Here is a 26,044-nt window from a genome sequence, read left to right on the forward strand (position 1 = left end):
TGTAGTAGTCCTCGGTGTGTGGTGCCTGTGTACAGTGTGTAGTCCCCGGTGTGTGGTGATTGTACAGTCTGTAGTAGTCCCCGGTGTTTGGTGACTGTGTACAGTGTGTAGTCCCCGGTGTGTGGTGATTGTACAGTCTGTAGTAGTCCTCGGTGTGTGGTGCCTGTGTACAGTGTGTAGTCCCCGGTGTGTGGTGATTGTACAGTCTGTAGTAGTCCTCGGTGTGTGGTGGCTGTGTACAGTGTGTAGTCCCCGGTGTGTGGTGGCTGTGTACAGTGTGTAGTCCCCGGTGTTTGGTGACTGTGTACAGTGTGTAGTCCCCGGTGTTTGGTGACTGTGTACAGTGTGTAGTCCCCGGTGTGTGGTGATTGTACAGTCTGTAGTAGTCCTCGGTGTGTGGTGCCTGTGTACGGTGTGTAGTGACTGTATGCGGGCTCGGGGTGCTTTGCTCTCCTCCTCCTGCAGGGGGCGGCAGCTGCTGCTCTTTGACTCATTGTCTGGGAGGACTTTGCCTGGCAGACCGGCCCCTGTCATGGCGCCGTGCGGTCCGGTGTTGCCGGGCTCCCGGGGCACGGGTCCCTGGCTGGCATTGCCCATCCTCTTTATGATAGGTCTGTGTTGGGCAGAAGAGGACAGCGCCATGGAGGAAATCGTGACGGAGAAGCAGGTGGAGGCCATTCACCGACTGGACAGCACCAACCTGCTGATCTTCATCCTGCTGCTCACCCTCACCATCCTCACCATCTGGCTGTTCAAGCACCGCAGGTTTCGTTTCCTCCATGAGACTGGCCTGGCCATGATCTATGGTAAGTGCCAGCCCGGGGCGGGGGCAGCACAGGAGGGAGGCGAGATGGCGGGTCAGGTACTGGCACCAGCCCTGCCAGCCGGGATGCCCCTGCGCCCACCCAGAGAATGGAGGGGCTGCACAGGGCAGAGCTGGCAGGTGCAACATACACACAGCCCCCCTAAAGTGCTGACAATATTACTACAGCATGTCTGCATGCTAATATGCAGCCAGAGGCACTGCTATCATACATGGTGGCCCGGTGCACTGCTATCATACATGGTGGCCCGGTGCACTGCTATTATACATGGTGGCCTCGGTCACTGCGATCATCATACATGGCGGCCACGGTCACTGCGATCACCATACATGGTGTCCCGGTGCACTGCTATTATACATGGTGGCCTCGGTCACTGCGATCATCATACATGGCGGCCACGGTCACTGCGATCACCATACATGGCGGCCACGGTCACTGCGATCATCATACTTGGCGGCCACGGTCACTGCGATCATCATACATGGCAGCCACGGTCACTGCAATCATACATGGCGGCCACGGTCACTGCGATCATCATACATGGTGGCCTCGGTCACTGTGATCATCATACATGGCAGCCACGGTCACTGCAATCATACATGGCGGTCACGGTCACTGCTATCATCAGACATGGCGGCCAGGATCACTGCCATCATCAGACATGGCGGCCAGGGTCACTGCCATCATCAGACATGGCGGCCAGGGTCACTGCCATCATCAGACATGGCGGCCACGGTCACTGCCATCATCAGACATGGCGGCCACGGTCACTGCTATCATCAGACATGGCGGCCACGGTCACTGCTATCATCAGACATGGCGGCCACGGTCACTGCTATCATCAGACATGGCGGCCACGGTCACTGCTATCATTAGACATGGCGGTCACGATCACTGCTATCATCAGACATGGCGGTCACTGCTATCATTGGACATGGCGCGGCCACGGTCACTGCTATCATTGGACATGGCGGCCACGGTCACTGCTATCATCAGACATGGCGGCCACGGTCACTGCTATCATCAGACATGGCGGTCACTGCTATCATTGGACATGGCGCGGCCACGGTCACTGCTATCATTGGACATGGCGGCCACGGTCACTGCTATCATCAGACATGGCGGCCACGGTCACTGCTATCATCAGACATGGCGGCCACGGTCACTGCTATCATCAGACATGGCGGCCACGGTGACTGCTATCATCGGACATGGCGGCCACGGTCACTGCTATCATCAGACATGGCGGCCACGGTCACTGCTATCATCAGACATGGCGGCCACGGTCACTGCTGTCATCGGACATGGCGGCCACGGTCACTGCTGTCATCGGACATGGCGGCCAGGGTCACTGCTATCATCAGACATGGCGGCCAGGGTCACTGCTATCATCACACATGGCGGCCACGGTCATTGCTATCTTCAGACATGGCGGCCACGGTTACTCCTATCATACATGGCGGTCAGGGTCACGCTTATCATTATACATTATACATGGTGGCCACGGTCACTCCCATTATCATACACAGCGGCCGCAGGTACTCCTATCATGTATGGTGGCTGCAGTTACTCCTATCATTATACGTGACAACCAAGGGCACTCCTATCATGTGGCGGCCATGGGAACTTCTATCATTATACGTGGCAGCCACGGGCACTCCTATCATTATACGTGGCGGGCACTCCTATCATTATATGTGGCAGCCACGGGCACTCCTATGATTATACATGCCGGCTACGGGCACTTTTATCATTATTTCAGCAGTGTAATCACTCCCTGCACTGCCCTGATAATTGGAAGTGAGCAGCTGCAGGGAGAATAAGTTAATTGTCTTCCTGTAGCTGCTGTGGTACACCCTCATACAGGGTTTAAACTTTATATCAGATTAACTCTATACCTGCAGGTAAATATCTTTGTTGGCGGTGACAAGTTATCTTTAAAAAACAAAAAGATCGGCCATGTATGGGATGTGGCTAGTAGTAGTCCGCAGGGCTCTGCTCTGAATTGTAAAGCGCTGCGGAATATGTTGGCGCTATAGAAATAAAACTTTATTATTATTAAGTCTGCTGTATTAACCTTCACTGCTCCAAAACATCTGAAAGGAAATCTAAAGGCCCCGTCACACACAGAGATAAATCTTTGGCAGATCTGTGGTTGCAGTGAAATCATGGACATATTGTTCCATTTGTACACAGCCACAAACCTGGCACTGATTGTCCACAATTTCACTGCAACCACAGATCTGCTGCAGATTTATCTCTGTGTGTGACAGGGCCTTAACGCAACTTTACCCCAGGATTTTACACGTTTCTCCCCGTTTTGTGTTTACAGCTCCTGTGCAGCCTATGCATCTCTATAGCAACAGGCAGCAAATAAATCTGTTAAGCATCTTCCTGCATCTTCTACTTTCTTTCTTCCTCCTTTTGTGGTAGTTTAGTAAGTTAGCCAGAAGTAGAGGACGGATAGAAGATAACCTCAGAGCCGCCTCCTGCCGGCGTATTATCTGTTACCGTGGAGACACATAGTTTGCTTAGGAGCTGTGGACACAAAACAGTAGTGCCACGTGCACATTATTTTATATATGTAATGCGAGAATGAAAGTGTTTATGGATGTTTACATAGCCGGCATACAATACAAGGGTTATATGTGTGTATAGCCGGCATACAATACGGGTTTATTTGTGTACATAGGATATTTGGATTTCGGTGTAATATGATTTCTTAACTTATCGTACAATAAAGGACGTCATTGTTTTGTGACACAGTCAACAGTACAATCTCTTGTTAGTTTCCATTTCACATGTTTCTTGTCAATCTAGTTTTTCATCAGAAAGCTGCCAATCAGCCCACAACACGTAAGACTTGTCCCGGCTCGGCGTGTGTCCGGGGTCCCGGCTCGGCGTGTGTCCGGGGTCCCGGCTCGGCGTGTGTCCGGGGTCCCGGCTCGGCGTGTGTCCGGGGTCCCGGCTCGGCGTGTGTCCGGGGTCCCGGCTCGGCGTGTGTCCGGGGTCCCGGCTCGGCGTGTGTCCGGGGTCCCGGCTCGGCGTGTGTCCGGGGTCCCGGCTCGGCGTGGGTCCCAGCTCGGCGTGGGGCCTTGGTCCCGGCTCGGCGTGTGGCCGGGGTCTCCGGACCATATTTTCTCTCCTCCAAGAAAATCAGTCCAATTATGCCAATCGCACTCTGATCAGACTATGATCTGATCTTTGATTTTCTGAGATATAGATAAGATGGGGAAAAGAAAAATGTCTCCATCTTCTCTATTGTCAGTCCATGAAAATCGGACCACACTCGAGTGATGTCCGATTGTTTTCACAGATCAAGTGACTTGCATTTAATTAGAGAGGGAATTCACGCCTGCTGCAATTTTTTTCCTCAGACAGACTCGTTCCTAAGAAAAAAAAATTGCACATGTTCCCTGCCTCATCGAATAACATTGGTGCGAGTGCGATCCAGTGTTTTGTCAGATCACACTGGGAACAAAAATATGGTCATGTGAACCTGGCTTGAAACAACTGTTTTCTCTCCATCTGAGAAAAATGGTCTGATGGGCAGGAGGCTGGCCCGCGAGGCTGAGCAGGAGGCTGGCCCGCGAGGCTGAGCAGGAGGCTGGCCCGCGAGGCTGAGCAGGAGGCTGGCCCGCGAGGCTGAGCAGGAGGCTGGCCCCCGCGCGGCTGGAACGCAGTGTTCGCTATCTTCAGCCCACCAATTAATTTATACAGTGGCAGTGCCCATGATCGACCACCGCTCCATTCACACTGTGAACAACCCCAGTTCTCAAGATTGGTGGGTGTTCCAGCAGTTGGCCCCCCAGCGACCAGGAAATGATCCCGTCTCCCATGCATAGGTGGTAACTTCCAAACTAGAGACAATCCCTTTAACATTCTCTCTTTAACTGCTGTTCTGATAAGACAGCCTAACATGCTTTTAATGTTATCTCCTGATTGACTGTGTTTTACCGCTGCATTTTTGTGCGTTTGTCGGGTGCATTTTTGTGCGTTTTTGGGCTCAAAGTTGCATGACTTTGTTTCCTCAGCAAAGTCTGAGTTTTCATTTTTGCTGTCCGCACACAACTTTTTTTTTTAGCTGCATTTTTGAGCTAAAAAAAGAAAAATGGACATATCAATTCTTTCCTGCGTTTTACTGCGTTTGTCACCCATGCAGTGCATTGGAAAAGCGCAGCAAAATGCTGTGATGCAAAACGCAGCCAAAAACGCACTGAAACACAGTAAAAACGCATGTGTTTTTTACTGGTGCATTTTTACCGCCAGTGCGTGTTTTTACGGCCAAAAACGCAGCGTCAAAAAAATGCTGTGTGCACATAGCCTAAGGCTATGTGCACACGTTGCTTTTTGTGTTCTTTTCTTCTGCACATAAAAAGCATGTTTTGCCAAGAAAAAAGCAGCTGAAAAAACTCTGCATTTTTTATTGCGTTTGCACGTTTTTTCTCTTTTTTTTTCCTTTTAGTCTTTTTTGTCGTTATAATTGTCGGGATTCAGGCGCTGTACCCTCGCGATTGATGTCGGGTCTCTGGCTGTCACTGCTGAAGCGGTGCCCATTCCGATCCCTGAATGCAGTCGCAGCATTCAGGAGATAGGGAGAAGGATCGCTTACCTCTTCCTGGCAATCGGGTCCCTGTAATGTAATCACAGGAACCCGATCGCTGCCACAGTAAACCTGGGTTGTCACAATTAAGACCCCGGGTTACTGAGCTACGGAGAGCCTCCCACGCCATGCTGTATACACGCTGCTATATAATCCACTGTAGTGATAAACCATTGCAGGGGATTATAGAAACACAGAAAAAATGCAGAAACAATTGACACGCTGCTTTTCTTTCAGCAACAAAATCTGCAAGGAAAAAAGAAGTAGCGTGTGCACAGCAAGTCATGATTCTCATAGACTTTGCTGGGATGCGGTTTTCCTTGTAGTATTAAAATCTGCAAGGAAAAAAGCATGAAAAAAAGCAACGAGTGCACAGAGCCTAACTCTATATCTACATATGTAAGGAAATTTGGCACCGATTCAGTGGCACCTGTTCGTACTTAGCACAATTTTTTTTTGGAGGGGGAGGGGAAACACTACAGCAGTTTTTGACTGATCACATGTGAGCACACCTAGCTCCATATTACCAGTACGGACACACAATGCATAGAGGCTTGTGATGTCAGGTGTGCGCCTTTCTCCCCTTTGCTGTGTCACGCTGGTTTTGGCATACGCTATGGTTGTATTATGGCTGCAGCCGGTAATCACAGCCACGAGGAGAGGCGTATAATGATTAGCGGAAGAGCCGGACTATATTTAGTGTCTGGTGTGAGGCACAAATTACATTTTGTTTTCTCTTCCCGCTTCCTGATCTAGGTGACTTGGTTTTCGCTTGGCTCTGCCGGCGTTTAGTCCTGTCGGCTGCATTTGCTGACAACTGGTCTCATTGTATTTTATTAAGTGCTGGAACAGTGTTGTCTTAGCTGAAGTTGTTTTTCCACTTACCCCGTCTTCCGGCATGGACTCAGGTTTTCCATTTCTAATTTTTAAATACAGGTAAAATATATCTTTGTACCGTGTTAGCCAGTAGAGATAAAAAATTGTTTAAAAGAACTCAGTGGTTGATACCTTTTTAATGGATAACTGAAAAGATGGTTGTAACAGTGTGTCCCTCCCCCGCCTGTGCACATGGTGTAATAGTCTGTCTCTCCTTGACTGTCCTGTATGTACTACTGGTGGGGGATTGTTTGTTCTTCTCAGCATGGGATGTCTCCAATCCACAACTTGGTAAACAGAACAGAGCCTGGAGTCTAAAGTCCATTCATGTATTAAATGTCATCAAATGTCCAGGTGGAATTGGGCCCACCTTAGGGGCTGATCCCAGGAGAGAAGAACAATGAGACCCATGTTAGGTCAGTTAGTTGGATCTCGGCTGGAGAAGGACTAGGATCTATAGCTGAGGCTGGATCCTAGAGCCTGTGTATGGACTGTTACAGACTGGAGATCAGTGGCCACGTGGGATTGTGTTTTGTTGTTCACCCTGTTGGACTCAAGAAACTCATATAAGGACCATTGCCATATTTTCCCTGGCGTTGGAATACCGGGAGGTGCCCCTGGATCTGTTGTTTTGTTGTGGACTCCTTGCAGACTTTAAGGATTTCTATTTATGTTTGGTGCTTTATCTTGTGGTTCCAATAAAGCCCTTTTGATTGTTCCTTGGCCTGGCGTCCCTCACTGTTCTGTCGCATACCCCGTCACAATGGTAATAATAGCAAGCTTTCGAGACTGCTCAGGTCTCTTCTTCAGGCTCAATATAACACAAAATCTGAAGAAACACATATTTATACACAACAGGACATGGAATGGAGCAGTAAATAAGACAAGTTATGTGAAGCAGAAAGAACTATCACTGTGGCAAGGGGACAAACTGTTGGGGCCATAAATATTGCTGCAGTTCATAGATAAGCAGTGTGAAAGTTTTATTGTCCTCTGATTGGGGTCTTGTCCAGAGCTGTGATGCCCACCCCCCCCCCCCCCCCCATGGTCTGAGGAGCACATTGCTTAATTGGTGTAAAAGACATAAATCCATGTGACACATTCATTCCTGCTCTGAATGTGTCAAAGGTCATCATAAGTTTGTATTCCCAGACTCTCCTGTCTCTCTGGGACTTTAAATTTCCTTTCAATACCAGCAATTTCATGTCCATGATGCTGTGGTCTGGGTTATAAAAATGTTTGGCCACAGGTAGATCCATCCTTTTTTCTCTGATTGTGTGGCGGTGAGAATTCATCCTTGTCCTGAGCTGTTGTCCTGTCTCCCCTACATACAGACCCCCAGTTGGACATTTGGTATATATAATTAAGTACACCATATTGGTTGTGGTGCAGCTGAAGGTACCTGGGATCTTGTAGTCCTGATGTGATCTGGGAATCTTTATCTTGTCCGTTGTCAGTATAAATGGACAGGTCTTACATTTTTTTCTGGTTGCAGAGAAATGTTCCTGTTATTATTAGAGAGGATAGGGAGCTTCTGACAATGATGTTTCTTAGATTTGGGGGGGGGGGTCTGGAAAAATAGATTTTAACCGGGCATCTTTTTGCAGTAATTATTATTATTTATTATTATAGCGCCATTTGTTCCATGGCGCTTTACAAGTGAAAGAGGGTATACATACAACAATCATTAACAGTACAAAACAGACTGGTATAGGAGGAGAGAGGACCCTGCCCGCGAGGGCTCACAGTCTATAGGGAAAGGGTGATGGTACAATAGGTTGTACAACCAGTAAGGCTATGTGCGCACTGGGAAATGGAATTTTCTTGAGAAAATTCCGCATGCTCTCAAAGATTACCGCACCCGCGGTAAAAAAACCGCGGGAAACCGCACCCGAAAACCGCATGCGGTTTGCTGCGGTTTTACCGCGGTATTATTCGCGGTATTGCCGCGTGCGGGTTGGGATGTGCTTTATTGCATTCAATGCAATAAAGCACATTGAAAAAAAAAGTAATTTAATTCTGAGATAGTAGATAGATAGATAGATAAAGAGACAGAAGAATAGATAGAGGGATAGATGATAGATAGAGGGATAGATAGAGGGATAGATAGATGATAGATAGAGAGATAGATAGATGATAGATAGATAAAGAGACAGAAGAATAGATAGAGGGATAGATAGATAATAGATAGATAGAGGACAGATCGCTGCATTTCCCACGGTCGGCAGTGAGTTCACATTACCGGCCGTGGGAAATGACCGGTAATTACCTCTGCTGTCTGCTGCATTCAGCCTGTGTCTGTGACAGTCGCGGCTGGATGTCATCAGTGCTGGACGCCGGAGCCGGAGCTGTGGATTATGTCGGAGCTGTGGATTACGCCGGAGCTTTGGTGCGGGAGGGGTTAATAAAATGGTGAACGAGGCTTGTTGGTTTTATTTAAAATAAAGGATTTTTCGGTGTCTGTGTTTTATTCACTTTACTTACGGGTTGATCATGTCAGCTGTCACATAGACGCTGCCATGATCAAGCCTGGGGTTAATGGCGGTGATCCACCACCATTAACCCCTTGTTATATTACCCTGACCGCCACTGCTACACGGCGGCAGGAAGAGCCGAGGACACTCCCGGTGCTGCCGCATAATGGATGCGACAGTGCCGGGGCAGCTGCGGCTGATATTCTCGGCTGCAGGAGGGGGAGTGAGGCGGGGGACATTAACCCTGCCCCTCTCCCTCCCCAGCCTGAGAATACCGGGCCGCCGCTGTGTGCTTACCTCGGCTGGAAGATAAAAATACAGCGGAGCCCACGTTCTTTGTTTTCTATATTTCCGTTTGCTTTCTATGTGTGTTCTATGTGTGTGTGTCTGTGATGTGTTTGTGTTTACTCTGCACGGCTTCCTCTTCCTGTAATGACATCACTTCCCTGCAAAACCGCAGACAGGCAATGTACATTACCGGAGGTAAACCGCGAAATACCGCAGGGAATAACGCAGGAAAACGCAGTGAACCGCACAGAATTTGCTGCCTGCGTTATTCCCTGCGGGATTTCACGATTACATTGGAGTCAATGGAGTGAAATCCCGCAGCGATGTGCGGAAAAGAAGTGACATGCACTTGTTTTTGCTGCGGGATTCCCGCAGAAAAACATGCAGCTGTCAAATTCCGCCCAGTGCGCACAGGATTTTTTTTCTCCATAGGATTTGCTGGTGATTCACTGCAGAGATGTTATGAACATTTTCTGCAGCGAAACATGCAGCAAATTCGCGAAAAATCCGCAGCAAAATCCGGTAAGTGCGCACATAGCCTAATGGTTGTAGTTTCGGTTTAGCTCCTCTTACCTCCAGATGTGGATTGTAGGTGATTACAAGAGGTACCTGGTTATTTTCTTCTTTAGTTTTATAATGTAAATGATGGTTTCTTGATATTCTAGTGGCTCTTGTAATCTGGTTTTCAATTGTTCTTGGGTGGTAGCCTCTTCTGACTATCCAGGGACATCACAGCCTCTAATCAGGGACCAGACTCTAATCAGAGGACAATAAAACTTTTACACTGCTTATCTATGAACTGCAGCAATACTTATGGCTACAACAGTTTGTCCTCTTGCCTTAGGGTACCTTCACACTTTAGCGATGCAGCAGCGATCCGACCAGGGATCTGACCTGGTCAGGATCGCTGCTGCATCGCTACATGGTCGCTGGTGAGCTCTCAAACAGGCAGATCTCACCAGCGACCAGTGACCAGCCCCCAGCCAGCAGCGACGTGCAAGCGACGACGCGCTTGCACGGAGCCGGCGTCTGGAAGCTGCGGACACTGGTAACTAAGGTAAACATCGGGTATGGTTACCCGATGTTTACATTAGTTACCAGCGCACACCGCTTAGCTGTGTGTGCAGGGAGCAGGGAGCCGCGCACACTGAGCGCTGGCTCCTTGCTCTCCTAGCTACAGTACACATCGGGTTAATTAACCCGATGTGTAATGCAGCTACATGGGCAGAGAGCAGGGAGCCGTGCACACTGCTTAGCGCTGGCTCCTTGCTCTCCTAGCTACAGTACACATCGGGTTAATTAACCCGATGTGTACAGCAGCTACATGTGCAGAGAGCCGGAGCCGGCAGCACAGGCAGCGTGAGAGCTGCGGAGGCTGGTAACTAAGGTAAATATCGGGTAACCACCTTGGTTACCCGATGTTTATCTTGGTTACAGCTTTCCGCAGCTGCTAGACGCCGGCTCCTGCTCCCTGCTCGCTTCATTTGTCGCTCTCTCGCTGTCACACACAGCGATCTGTGTGTCACAGTGGGAGAGCGCCTTTGAAGAAAACGAACCAGGGCTGTGTGTAACGAGCAGCGATCTCGCAGCAGGGGCCAGATCGCTGCTCAGTGTCACACACAGCGAGATTGCTAATGAGGTCACTGCTGCGTCACAAAAAGCGTGACTCAGCAGCGATCTCGGCAGCGAGCTCGCTGTGTGTGAAGCACCCCATAGGGGTGCTTCACACACAGCGAGATTGCTACTGAGATCGCTGCTGAGTCACGGTTTTTGTGACCTCATTAGCGATCTCGCTGTGTGTGACACTGAGCAGCGATCTGGCCCCTGCTGTGAGATCGCTGCTCGTTACACACAGCCCTGGTTCGTTTTTTTATTGTTGCTCTCCCGCTGATAAGCACACATCGCTGTGTGTGACAGCGAGAGAGCAACAATCCTGAATGTCCAGGGAGCAGGAGCCGGTGTCTGACAGCCTGCGGTAAGCTGTAACCAAGGTAAACATCGGGTAACCAAGGTGGTTACCCGATATTTACCTTCGTTACCAGCCTCCGCAGATCTCACGCTGCCAGTCCCGGCTCCTGCTCCCTGCACACACAGCTAAGTGGTGTGCGCTGGTAACTAATGTAAACATCGGGTAACCATACCCGATGTTTACCTTAGTTACCAGTGTCCGCAGCTTCCAGACGCCGGCTCCGTGCAAGCGCAGCGTCGCTTGCACGTCGCTGCTGGCTGGGGGCTGGTCACTGGTGAGATCTGCCTGTTTGACAGCTCACCAGCGACCATGTAGCAATGCAGCAGCGATCCTGACCAGGTCAGATCGCTGGTCGGATCGCTGCTGCATCGCTAAAGTGTGAAGGCACCCATACTGATAGTTCTGCTTCACATAACTTATCTTATTTACTGCTCCATTCTGTGTCCTGTTGTGTATAAATATGTGACTCTTCAGATTTTGGGTTATATTGAGCCTGAAGAAGAGACCTGAGTAGTCTGGAAAGCTTGCTATTATTACCATCTTTTCAGTTAGCCATTAAAAGGTATCAACCACTGAGGACTTAAGTTCTTTTAAACAATTTTTTAATTTTTAAATCAATTGAAATACTATGTCCCAAGAATGACAAAAGTATTTTAGGAGTGATACCTTTTATAGGCTAACCAGAAAAATTATATTAGCAAGCTTTCAGAGCATTAAGGCTCCTTCTTCAGGCAAATTACAAATGAATTACTGAGACCAAATCACCACTTTTAATTTTTAAATGAATTTTGAGTTTACCTGTAGGTCATTCGTAAGTGATTTCATAAAAGCACATAGTGATTGATGTCTTCTTCTGCATTGCCAGACATATTTGTGGTGGACAAACCCGTCCTGATGTGTGGGGTCTCCCAGATGAGAGAATCGGAGCACACTGTGAGGAGAAGGTGGAGAACAGATTTTCTCCATCTTCTTCATTGTCCACAGAAATCGGACTGCACTCCGATGTCATCCGAGTGCAGTCTGATGTTTTCCATGCATTCAACTTTTTTTTTTTCTTCAACGAGTCCATAGACTAGAATGGGTAGTGACATCCAATTTTGGAGTGAAATCAGCACCATGGTGCAAATGTTTTTTTTCATTGACAGATTCTGTCAGTGAAACAAATCATTCTTCAGTACTTCCCGACTGAATAACATGATTCCGAGTGTTAGGCAATAAAAAAAATAAGATGGCACTTGTACGATGAATATGGTGGTGTGAGTGAGTCATACTGTGCAAAAAGTTTTAGGCAGGTGCAAAAAAATGCAGCTAAGTCAAAATGCTTAAAAAAAAAAAGTGTTATAGTTTATATTTATCAATTAATAAACTCAAAAGTGAATGAAAGTGAAATCTGGATCCCATCAATATTTTTTTGTGAGCACCCTCTGCTTTCATCATTATTTGGAGTTATGCTTTTGTGCCTTTTTTTTTTTTTTTTAAGGAACTAAGCAAAAAGTTTGCTCCAAACATCTTGAAGAATTAACCACAGATCTTCTGTGTGCATAGGCTTGTGCAAGTCTCAATAATATTGAGATCAGGGCTCTGTGGAGGCCAAATCATCACTTCCAGGTGGTCTTGTTCTTCTTTATACTGAAGATGGTTTGTAATGAGGTTGGCTGTATGTTTAGAGTTGTTACCCTGATGCAGAATACATCTGGAGCCAATCATATGTCTCCCTAATGGTAAGCCCCCCCTCCCCCCCCCCCCCCCCCCCCCCCCAAAACCCGGCATCTTCAAAAAGAGCAAGTGTGAACAGGTGCTGACTGCTAAAACTAAACAAAGGATAGTATATATGACATGTAAACTGCATTAATGCTATATAGACTATCCTTAGAAAAATGAAGGTTTCTTGCGCAAAAATTGGCCAATTCTTGTGTACCTATCAACCGAGCGTGGCAAGGTGACCTTTTGTTTGATGGGACCCTATCCTAGTGTCATGCCTGTCCTGGACTAAATGTCCAAGAGAAGAGGGAGTGGGACGGAGGCGGAGGTAAGGGGCTGGAGGCGGAGGGAGGGGGCTGGAGGGGGGGCTAGAGGTGGAGGAGGGGTTGGAGGCGGAGGGGGGGTTGGAGGCAGAGGGGGGAGGGTTGGAGGCAGGGGGGTTGGAGGCAGAGGGGGGAGGGTTGTAGGCAGAGGGGGGGAGGGTTGGAGGCAGAGGGGGGAGGGTTGGAGGCAGAGGGGGGAGGGTTGGAGGCAGAGGGGGGAGGGTTGGAGGCAGAGGGGGGAGGGTTGGAGGCAGAGGGGGGAGGGTTGGAGGCAGAGGGGGGAGGGTTGGGGGCAGAGGGGGGAGGGTTGGGGGAAAGGGGGGTTGGAGGCAGAGGGGGGGAAGGTGGTTGGAGGCAGAGGGGGGGCTTGCCAGAGGCGGAGGGGGGGAAGGCGGAGAGTGGAGCTTGAGGCACAGCTACTCCCTCCTCCCTCTTCTATCTACATAAATCTCATCAGCCCCAACTGCTCTCCTACTGCAGTGATGGCGAACCTATGGCACGCGTGCCAGACAGGGCACGCAGAGCCGTTTGTGCTGGCACGCGCGCTGTCGCCACACTGCGCCACTTTGAACTGCTGGTGTGGTCGCGCCAGCAGCTCAAACTGGTGTTTAGCAGAGGAGACATTTTCTCCTCGCTCTGACACTCCTCCTCTCCTGGGCTGCAGGCCTGTTGCCTAGGAGACGAAGGAGCGTCAGTAGGCGGCGCCGGTGTCTTGTGGCCGCGGGAACTGAAGTGACTGAGGACGCAGCAGTGGAGGAGTGGGGGCCAGAAGGTGAGTTTTTATTTTTATTTTTAGCTTCTGTGCGGCTGTGCCAAGATGTGGGGGGGACAGAGCCTGCACGGGGGAAACATGGAGCGCACAGGGGAAACATGGGGAGCACGGGGGACAGAGCCAGCACGGGGAAACATGGAGCGCACGGGGACAGAGCCAGCACTGGGGAAACATGGAGCGCACGGGGACAGAGCCAGCACGGGGGAAACATGGGGAGCACGGGGGACAGAGCCAGCACAGGGAAACATGGGGAGCACGGGGGACAGAGCCAGCACAGGGAAACATAGGGAGCACGGGGGACAGAGCCAGCACAGGGGAAACATGCAGCGCACGGGGACACATGGGGAGCACAGGGGACAGAGCCAGCACAGGGAAACATGGGGAGCACGGGGGACAGAGCCAGCACAGGGAAACATGGGGAGCACGGGGGACAGAGCCAGCACAGGGAAACATAGGGAGCACGGGGGACAGAGCCAGCACAGGGGAAACATGCAGCGCACGGGGACACATGGGGAGCACGGGGGACGGAGCCAGCACGGGGAAACATGGAGCGCACGGGGACAGAGCCAGCACGGGGGAAACATGGAGCGCACGGGGGAAACATGGAGCGCACGGGGACACATGAGGAGCACGGGGGAAACATGGGAGCACGGGGGAAACATGGGAGCACGGGGGAAACATGGAGCGCACGGGGACAGAGCCAGCACGGGGGAAACATGGGGAGCACGGGGGACAGAGCCAGCACGGGGAGCACGGGGGACAGAGCCAGCACGGGGAAACATGGAGCGCACGGGGGAAACATGGAGCGCACGGGGGAAACATGGAGCGCACGGGGGAAACATGGAGCGCACGGGGGAAACATGGAGCGCACGGGGGAAACATGGAGCGCACGGGGGAAACATGGAGCGCACGGGGGAAACATGGAGCGCACGGGGACAGAGCCAGCACGGGGGAAACATGGGGAGCACGGGAGACAGAGCCAGCACGGGGAAACATGGGGAGCACGGGGACAGAGCCTGCACGGTGGAAACATGGAGCGCACGGGGACAGAGCCTGCACGGGGGAAACATGGAGCGCACGGGGACAGAGCCAGCATGGGGGAAACATGGGGAGCACGGGGGACAGAGCCAGCACAGGGAAACATGGGGAGCATGGGGGACAGAGCCAGCACAGGGGAAACATGCAGCGCATGGGGACACATGGGGAGCACGGGGGACAGAGCCAGCACGGGGACACATGGGAAGCACGGGGACAGAGCCAGCACAGGGGAAACATGCAGCGCACGGGGACACATGGGGAGCACGGGGGACAGAGCCAGCACGGGGAAACATGGAGCGCACGGGGACAGAGCCAGCATGGGGGAAACATGGGGAGCACGGGGGACAGAGCCAGCACGGGGCAAACATGGGAGCACGGGGGACAGAGCCAGCACAGGGCAAACATGGGAGCACGGGGGACAGAGCTAGCACGGGGGGAACATGGAGAGCACGGGGAAAACATGGCTGCAAAGATGGAGAGAAACGTGCAAAGATGGGGGAAACATGGCTGCAAGGATGGGGGTAAACATGACTGTAAGCATGGGTGGAAACATGACTGCAAGGATGGGGGAAATCATGCCAGGATGGGGTACATTTAGCAGGAAGGCAAACATGCCAGGAAGGGGTACATTTACCAGTATGGGGGGTACATTTACCAGAATGGGGGGAAACATGAAAGGATGGGGGGGAAACATGCCAGGATGGGGGTACATAAACATGCCAGGATGAGAAAAAATGCCAGGATGGGGAACATTTAGCAGGAAGGGTGACATTTATCAGGATGGGGTACATTTACCAGGATAAGGCCACATGCCTGGATGAGGTACATTTACCAGGATGGGGTCATTTAACAGCATTGGGGAACATGCCAGGATAGGATACATTTACAATGATGGGGTACATTTACCAGGATGGGGTACATTTACCAGGAATGGGGTACATTTACCAGGATGGGGCCATGATGTGGACAAATATACCAGAATGTAGGAAATATATATCAGGATGGGGGACATGTTTACCAGGAAGTGGCCAGGAAGGGGACATAACTACACAATGAAAGGGGAGGGGAGCAACTCGTACATCTTTATGGGATTTCAAGATGTTCAGACTTTGAAATGTAGATGTGGATTACAGGGTGACATCTGATTGCATTCCATGCTAAAATCTGTCTAATATGCTGCAATTTATTTCCAGAAAGATCAATCCAACTGCTGTGTCTGGAAAGGGCAGGGGCTCAGCTTCCATGTGTGGTAAGCACGCATAAGCGTGATGCCCCCTGCTGGAGAGAAGAGAAGACTGCAAAGGTAAGGTTAAAATCAATTATTTACATAATAGGATTGGTTGGCACTTCGGAAAAAAAAATGGGTTTAGAACTACAGTTTGGGCACTCGGCCTGTAAAAGGTTCGCCATGACTGCTCTACTGTATCTCTGTAATGAGAAACTCTTCACTCAATAGATTTTTGATAACGACTGATCAATTCTGGCAGAGAACAAAGTAAAATTGTCTGATGAGATGTATTACAAAGTTGCTTATTTAATTTATGGGGGGAAAAAATTAAACCGGTTACACTTCTAAGTTTATTTTATATGCGCTCCCCTGTGTTTTTCTTTTGTGGGCAGAGTTGAGTAATTCCAGATTTTTTTTTTCGGCTGGCTCTTTATTTGCAACTTTTTAAAAAGTTGCAAAATTTGGCTCGACTTCACTTCATTCTCTCCCCAGCCCTGGTGTGTATTTATGATTATCAAACAAAAATCTCACCTTTTTTTGCCACTTTTTGCTTAAAAATTACATAAATGGTTGGTGACGGGGAAAAAAGATCTTACTTTTACACAAAATTCATGAACCGTGGGCTTCATTTTGATACATATGTCACAGTAAGGCTATGTATGTGCCCACGTGGTGTTTTTTTTATGCGTTTTTTAATCAATAATAGCAAGGAAAAATCTGAGAATCGTGACTTGCTGTGCACACGTTGCTTCTTTTTTTCCTTGCAGATTTTGTTTCTTAAGAAAGACGCAGCGTGTCAATTGTTTCTTCGTTTTTTTCCTGCGTTTCTATAATCCCCTTCAGTGCTTTATCGCAGCACTTTGCCTCACACAACATGCATACTGCATGGTGTGTGAGGCTCTGCGTAGCTCAGTAACCCGGGGTTGTCATGGTTATGGCCCATGGTTACTATGGCAGCGATCGGGTCCCTGTTATCGTATTACAGGGACCCGGTTGCCAGGGAAGAGGTAAGCGATTCCTCTCCCTGCCTCCTGAACACTGCAATCTCACCGATCGCAGCATTCAGGGAATTAAACTGCCCGGAGCGGTGCCAGCGGTGATCACAGGGGTACAGTGCCTGAAAAAAAAAGCACAAAAAGTAGGAAAAAGTGCATATAAAAAAAAATGTGCAAAAAACTTTTGTGTGTGTAAAAAAAGAAGCCCATAACAAAGCAACGTGGGCACTGAGCCTAAACGTCAGCAAATATAGAAAAAGAAAAGTGACTTAATGGGGAATTCCTATATCAAAGATTTTATATGTAGTAGGTATTATTATTATTATTATTATTATTATTATTATTATTATTATAGCAGCAAATCCCTCCAATTAGAAATGTGGTATAGTTCTCCTGATCTAGCCATGTCTGTTACCTCATCTGCACTGCATTGCTACTTAGGTATCAATGGTTACATCCACTCATATAGTGATAGTTAGTTGCTCGTGGTGAGAAACATGGATACCTAAGCTGCAATGTCCTGCACATGAGGTAAGACACGTAGCTAATCAGGAGAGCTATACTACTTTCTAATTGGAGGTATTTACTGATATCATTATTATTATTATTATTATTATTATTATTATTATTATTATTATTATTACAAATACTACTACTAATTGGGATAAGATACTGGAGATGGGAATACCCCTTAAAAAAACAAACGCAAATGATGGGTTGGGCCATAGAGTGTATTTGCAATGTTTCCTCTATGTAGGGACTAGGGAGGGTAATAATCAAAATCCCAGATAGGGATATAAAAAAAGGACAAATATCAGTATAATGTTTTGATCACATAGTATACATAAGGAAAATTTGGCGCACAAAATTGAGTAACGTTTGTGATGATCCGGACTGAGCAATGAATGAAAGGATCTGTGCGAAGGAGACAGTCCCATAGTTGGGTAGTGTGTGTCTGATGCTGTAGGGTCCTTCCATGACATCCATGCATTTGCAGAAAACATGATGTCTTTTCTGGTCTCTTCAGTTCATTCATATAACATTTTATAAAGGATTTGGGGAAGTTCATCAGTTTAAATGTGGCAACTCGATTATTACGTGGAATGGAAGGCTCATGAGAAGTTAGAAAAGCTGGGCTTGTTTAGCTTAGAAAAAAAGCAGGAACGGTAAAAGAAAATAAAACTAAATAAATAAAAGCCACTGCCCATACAAATTGCTGTTTCTACTTTCTAGATCTTTTAAACATCCCTCTACACACATCCCACATGCCAAATATACTGTATATTATTTGTTGTAGAAAGGAGAACACAATTTAAAATGTGGTTGTAACGTTTTGTTTTTGTTTTTATTAAATGGAATCTGTCAGCAGGTTTTTGCTACCCCATCTGAGAGCAGCATAATGTAGGAAGAGAGATTCTGATTCCAGTGATTTGTCACTTATATGTCTGTGTGCAGCCGTTCTGACACAGTGAAATATTTTATTTTTTGTATGTAGCAGTGCTGGGAGAGCTGTCCCCGCCCACACCAGGCTTTCAGTGTACATTTCCATAGACAGAAGCTGCTAATCACAAAAGGGGCGGAGTCAGACTAGAGCTCATGAGCTGCTGAGACCCACTAATGATAAGAGGCTTAAGCAAACAAATTATTGGAATATTCAAATTAGAAAACTTTTTTTTTTTTTTTTTTAATGTGCCAAATTGGGGAAAGTAGACCAGTCTTGATCTGGTTAGTAAAGCCCGGTTTGTACGTTTCTGCCCAGTCTGTACAGTGTTTTTCTTTATCGTTCCTTATGGGAGACCCAAACCATGGGTGTATAGCTTCTGCCTCCGGAGGACACACAAAGTACTACACTCAAACGTGTAGCTCCTCCCTCCGGGCTATATACACCCCCTGGATGACAATCTACCCAGTTCAATGCTTTGTGTTTCAGGAGGATCACACACTTGCATTCTGTGATATTTTTTTATTTTAATTTTAAAGATTTGGAAGAAAAGCGGGTCCAGTCTGGACTCCCGGCATGTCCCTTCACACCCCACTCTGTCGGGTGCTGTTAAGGTTGACTTTATAAGGCTGGAGCCTTCACATGCCGAGCTCCTTCACATCCTCTGTCGAGGCTCTGTTTGAAGTGGTAGCCTCCACGGTCCTCTCTGCTTGCAGACGGCCGGTCTCCATCCGCAGCCCTGTCTGGTCCCTGCTGGAAGGAGCGTTAACCCCCACTCAGGGACATGGCCCTGCGTCTCAAAAGCTAAGTATTGAGACGTTTTTTCAGGGGTCCCGGGTACTTTTATTGGGGGGACAGTATGTGTTTTAGCGTTACTGTAAATTCCGGCCGGTTCTGGGGGTTTCCCCTGAGAACCGCGCCGAAGGTGCCTGCTCGTCGGCCGCATTTTAAAATCTAGGCCCCGGCTTCAGTTTGGGCCTAGTTTCGGTTTCGGCTTCTCTGCATGTTTTGCATACAGCGCCGCCCACCGCCCGACCAGCAGAGGGGAGGGCACTCCTCTCTGGGGAGATGTTCCCTCCCCTGTATCTCTCCCTGTATCTCTCTGCCCTCCGTTTTTCCCGCTCTTGGGCTTATACACGCCCCCCCCTCCTTCTCCCAGCGCCATTTTCTCAGCGTTCTTACACTGGAAGGCGCTGGATGCTGCAGCTGCATACTGTTAGGAAGGCTGACGCTTCACAGGGTCTTTGAGCGGTGGAATCCGGAGGGCACACAGAGAGCGGGCTGGTAAGCCACAACCTTCGGTTGTGGACTTTTATTACACTCTCAGGGCATTCTACAGAAGTGTATTCTTGCTGCAGAGCTTCCACCTCAGCAGCATGTCTGTCACCCGAAGCAAGGCTGCTAACATGTACGCTATATGCACTGCATGTAAGCTCATTCTGCCAGAGCCAAGCACATACCCACATTGTGATGCCTGTGCTAACATGTTTGTGTCTCAGCCTGGAGCTTCCTCAGGGGTCCCTCCGGCTGCTCCGGCCCCGGTGGCTGAACCCCCGGCTTGGGTAGCTTCCTTTTCACAAGCTATTTCCCAGTCTTTTGCCGACTCCATGGGGCAGCTGTCCCGGACACTGCTGTCCATGCATCAGCCCCCTTCTCAGGGTGCCTCTGCGGCTCCGAGCTCTGCAGAGCCCTCAGAGCATGTCCTAGGACCCCGTCCCCCTAAACGGAGACGCAGGGAGCCTTCTCCTTCCTCGTCCCACGGCTCTGATTCACAAGCCGAGGTGCAGGGCGAGGAGGATTCGTTTACTGTGGGCTCAGACGCTACCTCTATGTACCCCATTGACTTGTCTGAGGGTGATGCGGATGTTAGTGACTTGATTGCGTCCATTAACTCCGTACTGAGCCTAAATCCACCAGAGTCAGAGGAACAAGCCTCTCTGGTAGAGGTACACCAGTTTACCTCTCCTAAGAAACCTAGGAGTATGTTTTTTAACCACTCCAGCTTTCACACCACTGTCAACAAGCCCAGGGCCTGTCCTGACAAACGTTTTCCGAAGCGTAGTTCAGATGACCGTTTTCCTTTTCCACCAGAGGTGGTTAAGGACTGGGCCCAGTCCCCAAAGGTAGACCCTCCGGTGTCCAGAATCTCAGCCCGCACAGTCGTAGCTGTGGCTGATGGCACTTCTCTTAAGGATCCCACTGACCGCCAGGTTGACCTTCTGGCCAAGTCTGTATATGAGGCGGCAGGAGCCTCGTTCTCCCCGTCTTTTGCGGCAGTGTGGGCTCTTAAGGCAGTCTCTGCCTCTCTGGCGGAGATTCATTCCCTCTCCAGGGACTCTATTCCTGAGACGGATGCCTTAACTTCTCAAGCTTCGGCTTTTGCATCCTACGCCATGTCTGCCATCCTGGAGGCTTCTCACCGCACGGCGGTGGCCTCCGCTAACTCCCTCGCGATCCGCAGGATCTTGTGGCTTCGAGAGTGGAAAGCAGACGCTTCCTCTAAGAAGTACCTTGCGAGTCTCCCTTTTGCTGGGTCCCGACTGTTCGGGGAACAGCTGGATGACATAATTAAGGAAGCTACTGGCGGGAAGAGTACTTCCTTGCCACAAACTAAAGCCAAGAAACCTGTCCAGGGCAGGAACCAATCGAGGTTTCGTTCCTTTCGTTCCTCTAACTGGTCATCCTCTTAGCCCTCGGCCTCGTCCACTACCGAAGCCAAGGATCGTAAATCCAACTGGCGCGCAAAGCCGCGTCCTCAAAAGACTGGAGGAGCCGCTGCCACTAAGGCAGCCTCCTCGTGACTATCTGGCCGCGCCAGCAATGTCCTTGGTCGGTGGCAGGCTCTCCCACTTTGGCGACGTGTGGTTGCAACACGTCTCCGATCAGTGGGTGCGGGATATCATCTCCCACGGCTACAGGATAGAATTTTCTTCCAGCCCGCCAAACAGATTTTTTCTGTCCACCCCCTCCTGCTCCAAAACCGCCGCCTTCTCTCAGGCCGTGGCATCCCTGCAGGCCAACGGTGTAATTATTCCGGTTCCCGCCCGGGAACGGTTCAGAGGTTTCTACTCAAACCTCTTTCTAGTCCCCAAGAAGGACGGTTCCTTCCGGCCCATCCTGGATCTCAAGCTTCTCAACAAGCATGTTCAGGTGCGGCACTTTCGCATGGAATCTCTGAGATCGGTCATTGCCTCAATGACCCAAGGAGATTTTCTGGCATCCATCGACATCAGAGATGCCTATCTGCATGTGCCTATTGCGGTTTCCCACCAGCGTTGGCTACGCTTTGCGATCGGAGAGGAACATTTCCAATTCGTGGCTCTCCCCTTCGGCTTAGCCACGGCCCCTCGAGTATTCACCAAGGTCATGGCAGCAGTGGTTGCGGTCCTGCACCTCCAGGGGTTGGCAGTGATTCCTTACCTGGACGACCTTCTAGTCAAGGCCTCATCCAGTGCAGACTGCCAGAGGAGTGTCTCTCTCACTCTCGCCACGCTAGTTCAGTTCGGGTGGCTTGTCAACCTGCCCAAGTCCACTCTGACCCCGACCCAGGTGCTTTTGTACCTAGGGATGCAATTCGAGACTCTGCCGGCACTTGTCAAGTTGCCCTTAGTCAAACAGCAGTCCCTTCGTCTGGCGGTGCGCTCTCTGCTGAGGCACCGCCGTCATTCCATCAGACACCTCATGCAGGTGCTGGGTCAGATGGTGGCGTCCATGGAAGCGGTTCCCTTTGCTCAGTTCCATCTGCGTCCCCTGCAGCTGGACATTCTCCGCTGTTGGGACAAGCGGATCTCTTCCTTGCACAGGCAGGTGGCTCTGTCGTCACAGACCAGGAGCTCCCTTCAGTGGTGGCTTCGGCCCCTCTCTCTGTCTCAGGGACGCTCCTTCCTGACTCCGTCCTGGGTGATCCTCACCACGGATGCCAGCCTCTCCGGTTGGGGAGCAGTATTTCTCCATCACCAAGCACAGGGCACTTGGACTCCGTCCGAATCAGCCCTCTCGATCAATGTGCTGGAGATCAGAGCTGTGTTTCTAGCTCTCCTAGCCTTTCACCACCTGTTGGCGGGCAGGCACATTCGAGTTCAGTCGGACAACGCAACAGCGGTTGCCTACATCAATCACCAGGGCGGGACTCACAGCCGTCTGGCGATGTTGGAGGTTCAACGAATCCTCCAGTGGACGGAGGACTCCAAGTCCACCATATCTGCAGTCCACATCCCAGGCGTGGAAAACTGGGAGGCCGATTACCTCAGCCGTCAAACCGTGGACAGCGGCGAGTGGGCCCTGCATCCGTCAGTGTTCAGATCAATCTGCCGCAAGTGGGGCACTCCGGAAGTGGATCTAATGGCATCCCGGCACAACAACAAGGTTCCGGTTTACGTGGCTCGCTCCCACGATCCTCAAGCCTTCGCAGCAGACGCACTGGTTCAAGATTGGTCTCAGTTCCGTCTGGCCTATGTGTTTCCCCCTCTAGCGCTCTTGCCCAGGGTTCTGCGCAAGATCAGAATGGAGGGCCGTCGAGTCATTCTCATTGCTCCGGACTGGCCCAGGCGAGCTTGGTACCCAGACCTGCTCCGTCTGTCCGTAGAGGTGCCGTGGCATCTCCCGGACCGCCCAGACCTTCTCTCTCAAGGTCCGTTCTTCCGCCAGAATTCTGCGGCTCTCAGATTGACGGCGTGGCTCTTGAGTCCTGGATCCTGACGGCTTCAGGCATTCCCTCTGAGGTCATCTCCACCATGACTCAGGCTCGGAAGTCTTCCTCGGCCAAGATTTACCACAGGACTTGGAGGATTTTCCTGTCCTGGTGTCACTCTTCCGACCATGCTCCTTGGCCGTTCTCCTTGCCGACCATCCTGTCCTTTCTACAGTCCGGTCTACAGCTGGGACTGTCCCTCAATTCCCTCAAGGGACAGGTGTCGGCTCTGTCGGTATTGTTCCAGCGGCGTATCGCCCGACTGGCTCAGGTGCGCACCTTCATGCAGGGCGCATCTCACATCATTCCTCCTTACCGGCGGCCCTTGGATCCCTGGGACCTTAATCTGGTCCTCACGGCCTTACAGAAACCCCCCTTTGAGCCTCTCAAGGAGGTTCCCTTGTTTAGACTTTCACAGAAAGTTGTTTTTCTAGTAGCCATAACTTCTCTCAAGAGAGTTTCTGATTTGGCTGCGCTATCTTCGGAATCCCCCTTTTTGGTGTTTCACCAAGACAAGGTGGTTCTTCGTCCGTCTCCGGACTTTCTCCCTAAGGTGGTGTCTCCTTTCCACCTTAACCAGGACATTTCATTGCCTTCTCTTTATCCGGCCCCTGTGCATCGCTTTGAAAAGGCGTTGCATACCTTGGATTTGGTGCGGGCGCTCCGAATCTATGTGTCACGCACCGCCGTTTTTAGGCGGTGCACCTCACTTTTTGTGCTAACCACTGGTCAGCGCAAGGGTCTCGCTGCTTCTAAACCGACCCTAGCTCGTTGGATCAGGTCGGCTATCACCGATGCCTACCAGTGTTCTCAGGTGCCTCCCCCGCCAGGGATTAAGGCGCACTCGACCAGAGCTGTCGGTGCCTCCTGGGCTTTCAGGCACCAGGCTACGGCTCAGCAGGTTTGTCAGGCTGCCACGTGGTCCAGTCTGCACACTTTTTCGAAGCACTACCAAGTGCATGCTCATGCTTCGGCAGATGCGAGCTTGGGCAGACGCATTCTTCAGGCGGCTGTCGCCCATTTGTGAAGTTAGGTTTTGCCTACTTCTCAGTTTGGTTTATTCCCACCAATGGACTGCTTTGGAACGTCCCATGGTTTGGGTCTCCCATAAGGAACGATAAAGAAAAAGAGAATTTTGTTTACTTACCGTAAATTCTTTTTCTTATAGTTCCGACATGGGAGACCCAGCACCCTCCCTGTTGCCTGTTGGCAGTTTTTTTGTTCCGTGTGTTTCACCGGCTGTTGTTAGTAGACAGAGTTCCGGTCTTTCCGAGTTTTACTCTATCTCTACTTATGGGTGGATGTCCTCCTTCAGCTTTTGCACTGAACTAGGTAGATTGTCATCCAGGGGGTGTATATAGCCCGGAGGGAGGAGCTACACGTTTGAGTGTAGTACTTTGTGTGTCCTCCGGAGGCAGAAGCTATACACCCATGGTTTGGGTCTCCCATGTCGGAACTATAAGAAAAAGAATTTACGGTAAGTAAACAAAATTCTCTTTTTTTTCTTTTCCAGGTCTGATTGTAGGCGTGGTGTTGCGGTACGGTGTGCACATTACGAGTGACGCGAACAATGTAACCATAACCTGCGAGCAGCAGACGACTCCGGCCACGCTGCTGGTCAATGTCAGCGGCACCTTCTATGAGTACACCCTGAAAGGAGAGATCAGCTCCCAGGAGGTGAACAATCTGCAGGACAATGAAATGCTGCGCAAGGTGACAATCTCCAATTCTATTATTGTGCACATTCAATGTCAGAACCGAGAATTGCAGATTTATCAAGTGTCAGGATCAGATTTACAGGCTTGTTTGTGTTTGTGCAATGTCAGCCATGTGATTGAGGTCATAGACGAGCTCGCTCTGGCTGCAGCCTGCTCACGGCAGCCTCCTCCATGACGTCTCCGCATAGCACAGAGCAGATATCACACTCCTCATATAACAGCCTTGTGCTGTGTATTACAACGTGCATCGCTCAATGCAAGCTTATGTTTGGAAACTTTTAGAATGGGGCCCGCTGTGGTTGTGTACTAGCTTCTGTCACTTTGACACATCCAGCACCAATCCCCTGCATCAAGTGTGGCAAAATCCAACACAAATGTAGACATTGGCAGTGTGATTGGTTAATAGAGTACATCCCCCTCGTGGCCAGGCTCCATTATCCCCTTCACCCTCGGGCAATTTTCCGTTTTGGTTGTTTCCTCTCCTGCTTCCAAGAGCCATAACTTTTTTTTATTTTCCCGTCAGTATAGCCATATGAGGGCTTGTTTTTTGCGGGACGAGTTGTACATTTCAATGACTCCATTCATTCTGCCTCATATTGTACTGGAAAATCAGAAAAAGAATTTCCAAGTGCGGTGAAATTTTAAAAAAAAGTGCAATTCCACAATTGTTTTGGGGGTTTTTTATTTACCATGTACACTATATGGTAAAACTGACCAGACATTATGATTCTCCAGGTCAGTGCGAGTTCCTAGATACCAAACATGTATAGTTTTACTTTTATTATTCTAAGGGGTGAAAAATTCAGAAATTTGTCAAAAAAGAATTGCCCTTTTGTCGCCATTTTCTGAAACCTGTAGTGTTCTCATTTTTTTAGTATCTGGGGCTCAGTGATGACCTGTTTTTTGCGTCTTGCGTTTGTTGTTTTTAATTATACAATTATATTATTATTACATTATACAATTTTGTATATGTTTTGATCACCTCTCACGCGGTTAACCGATTGAATTAATTTGTTTTTTATTTTGATAGATCGGGTATTTCTGAACATGGCGATACCAAATATGTGGGGTTTGTTTTTTTTTTTTAACTTTTTTTTTTCTTCA

At 49.7% G+C, this 26,044-nt stretch overlaps 1 protein-coding gene across 1 annotated transcript in view; it reads left to right on the plus strand.

Moving 5' to 3' along the window:
- Window positions 1-529: 529 nt before the first annotated feature.
- The window catches only part of SLC9A6 (solute carrier family 9 member A6), an 85,744-nt gene continuing 60,229 nt past the window's right edge, over window positions 530-26,044 (plus strand). Inside the window, 2 exon segments of the mRNA XM_075323742.1 lie at window positions 530-806; window positions 24,736-24,935. Coding sequence (XP_075179857.1) covers window positions 533-806; window positions 24,736-24,935 — 474 coding nt within the window. The 5' untranslated portion in view covers window positions 530-532.

The sequence above is a fragment of the Anomaloglossus baeobatrachus genome, chromosome 9 (assembly GCF_048569485.1).
Source record: "Anomaloglossus baeobatrachus isolate aAnoBae1 chromosome 9, aAnoBae1.hap1, whole genome shotgun sequence".
In the NCBI taxonomy this organism is placed as follows: Eukaryota; Metazoa; Chordata; class Amphibia; order Anura; family Aromobatidae; genus Anomaloglossus; species Anomaloglossus baeobatrachus.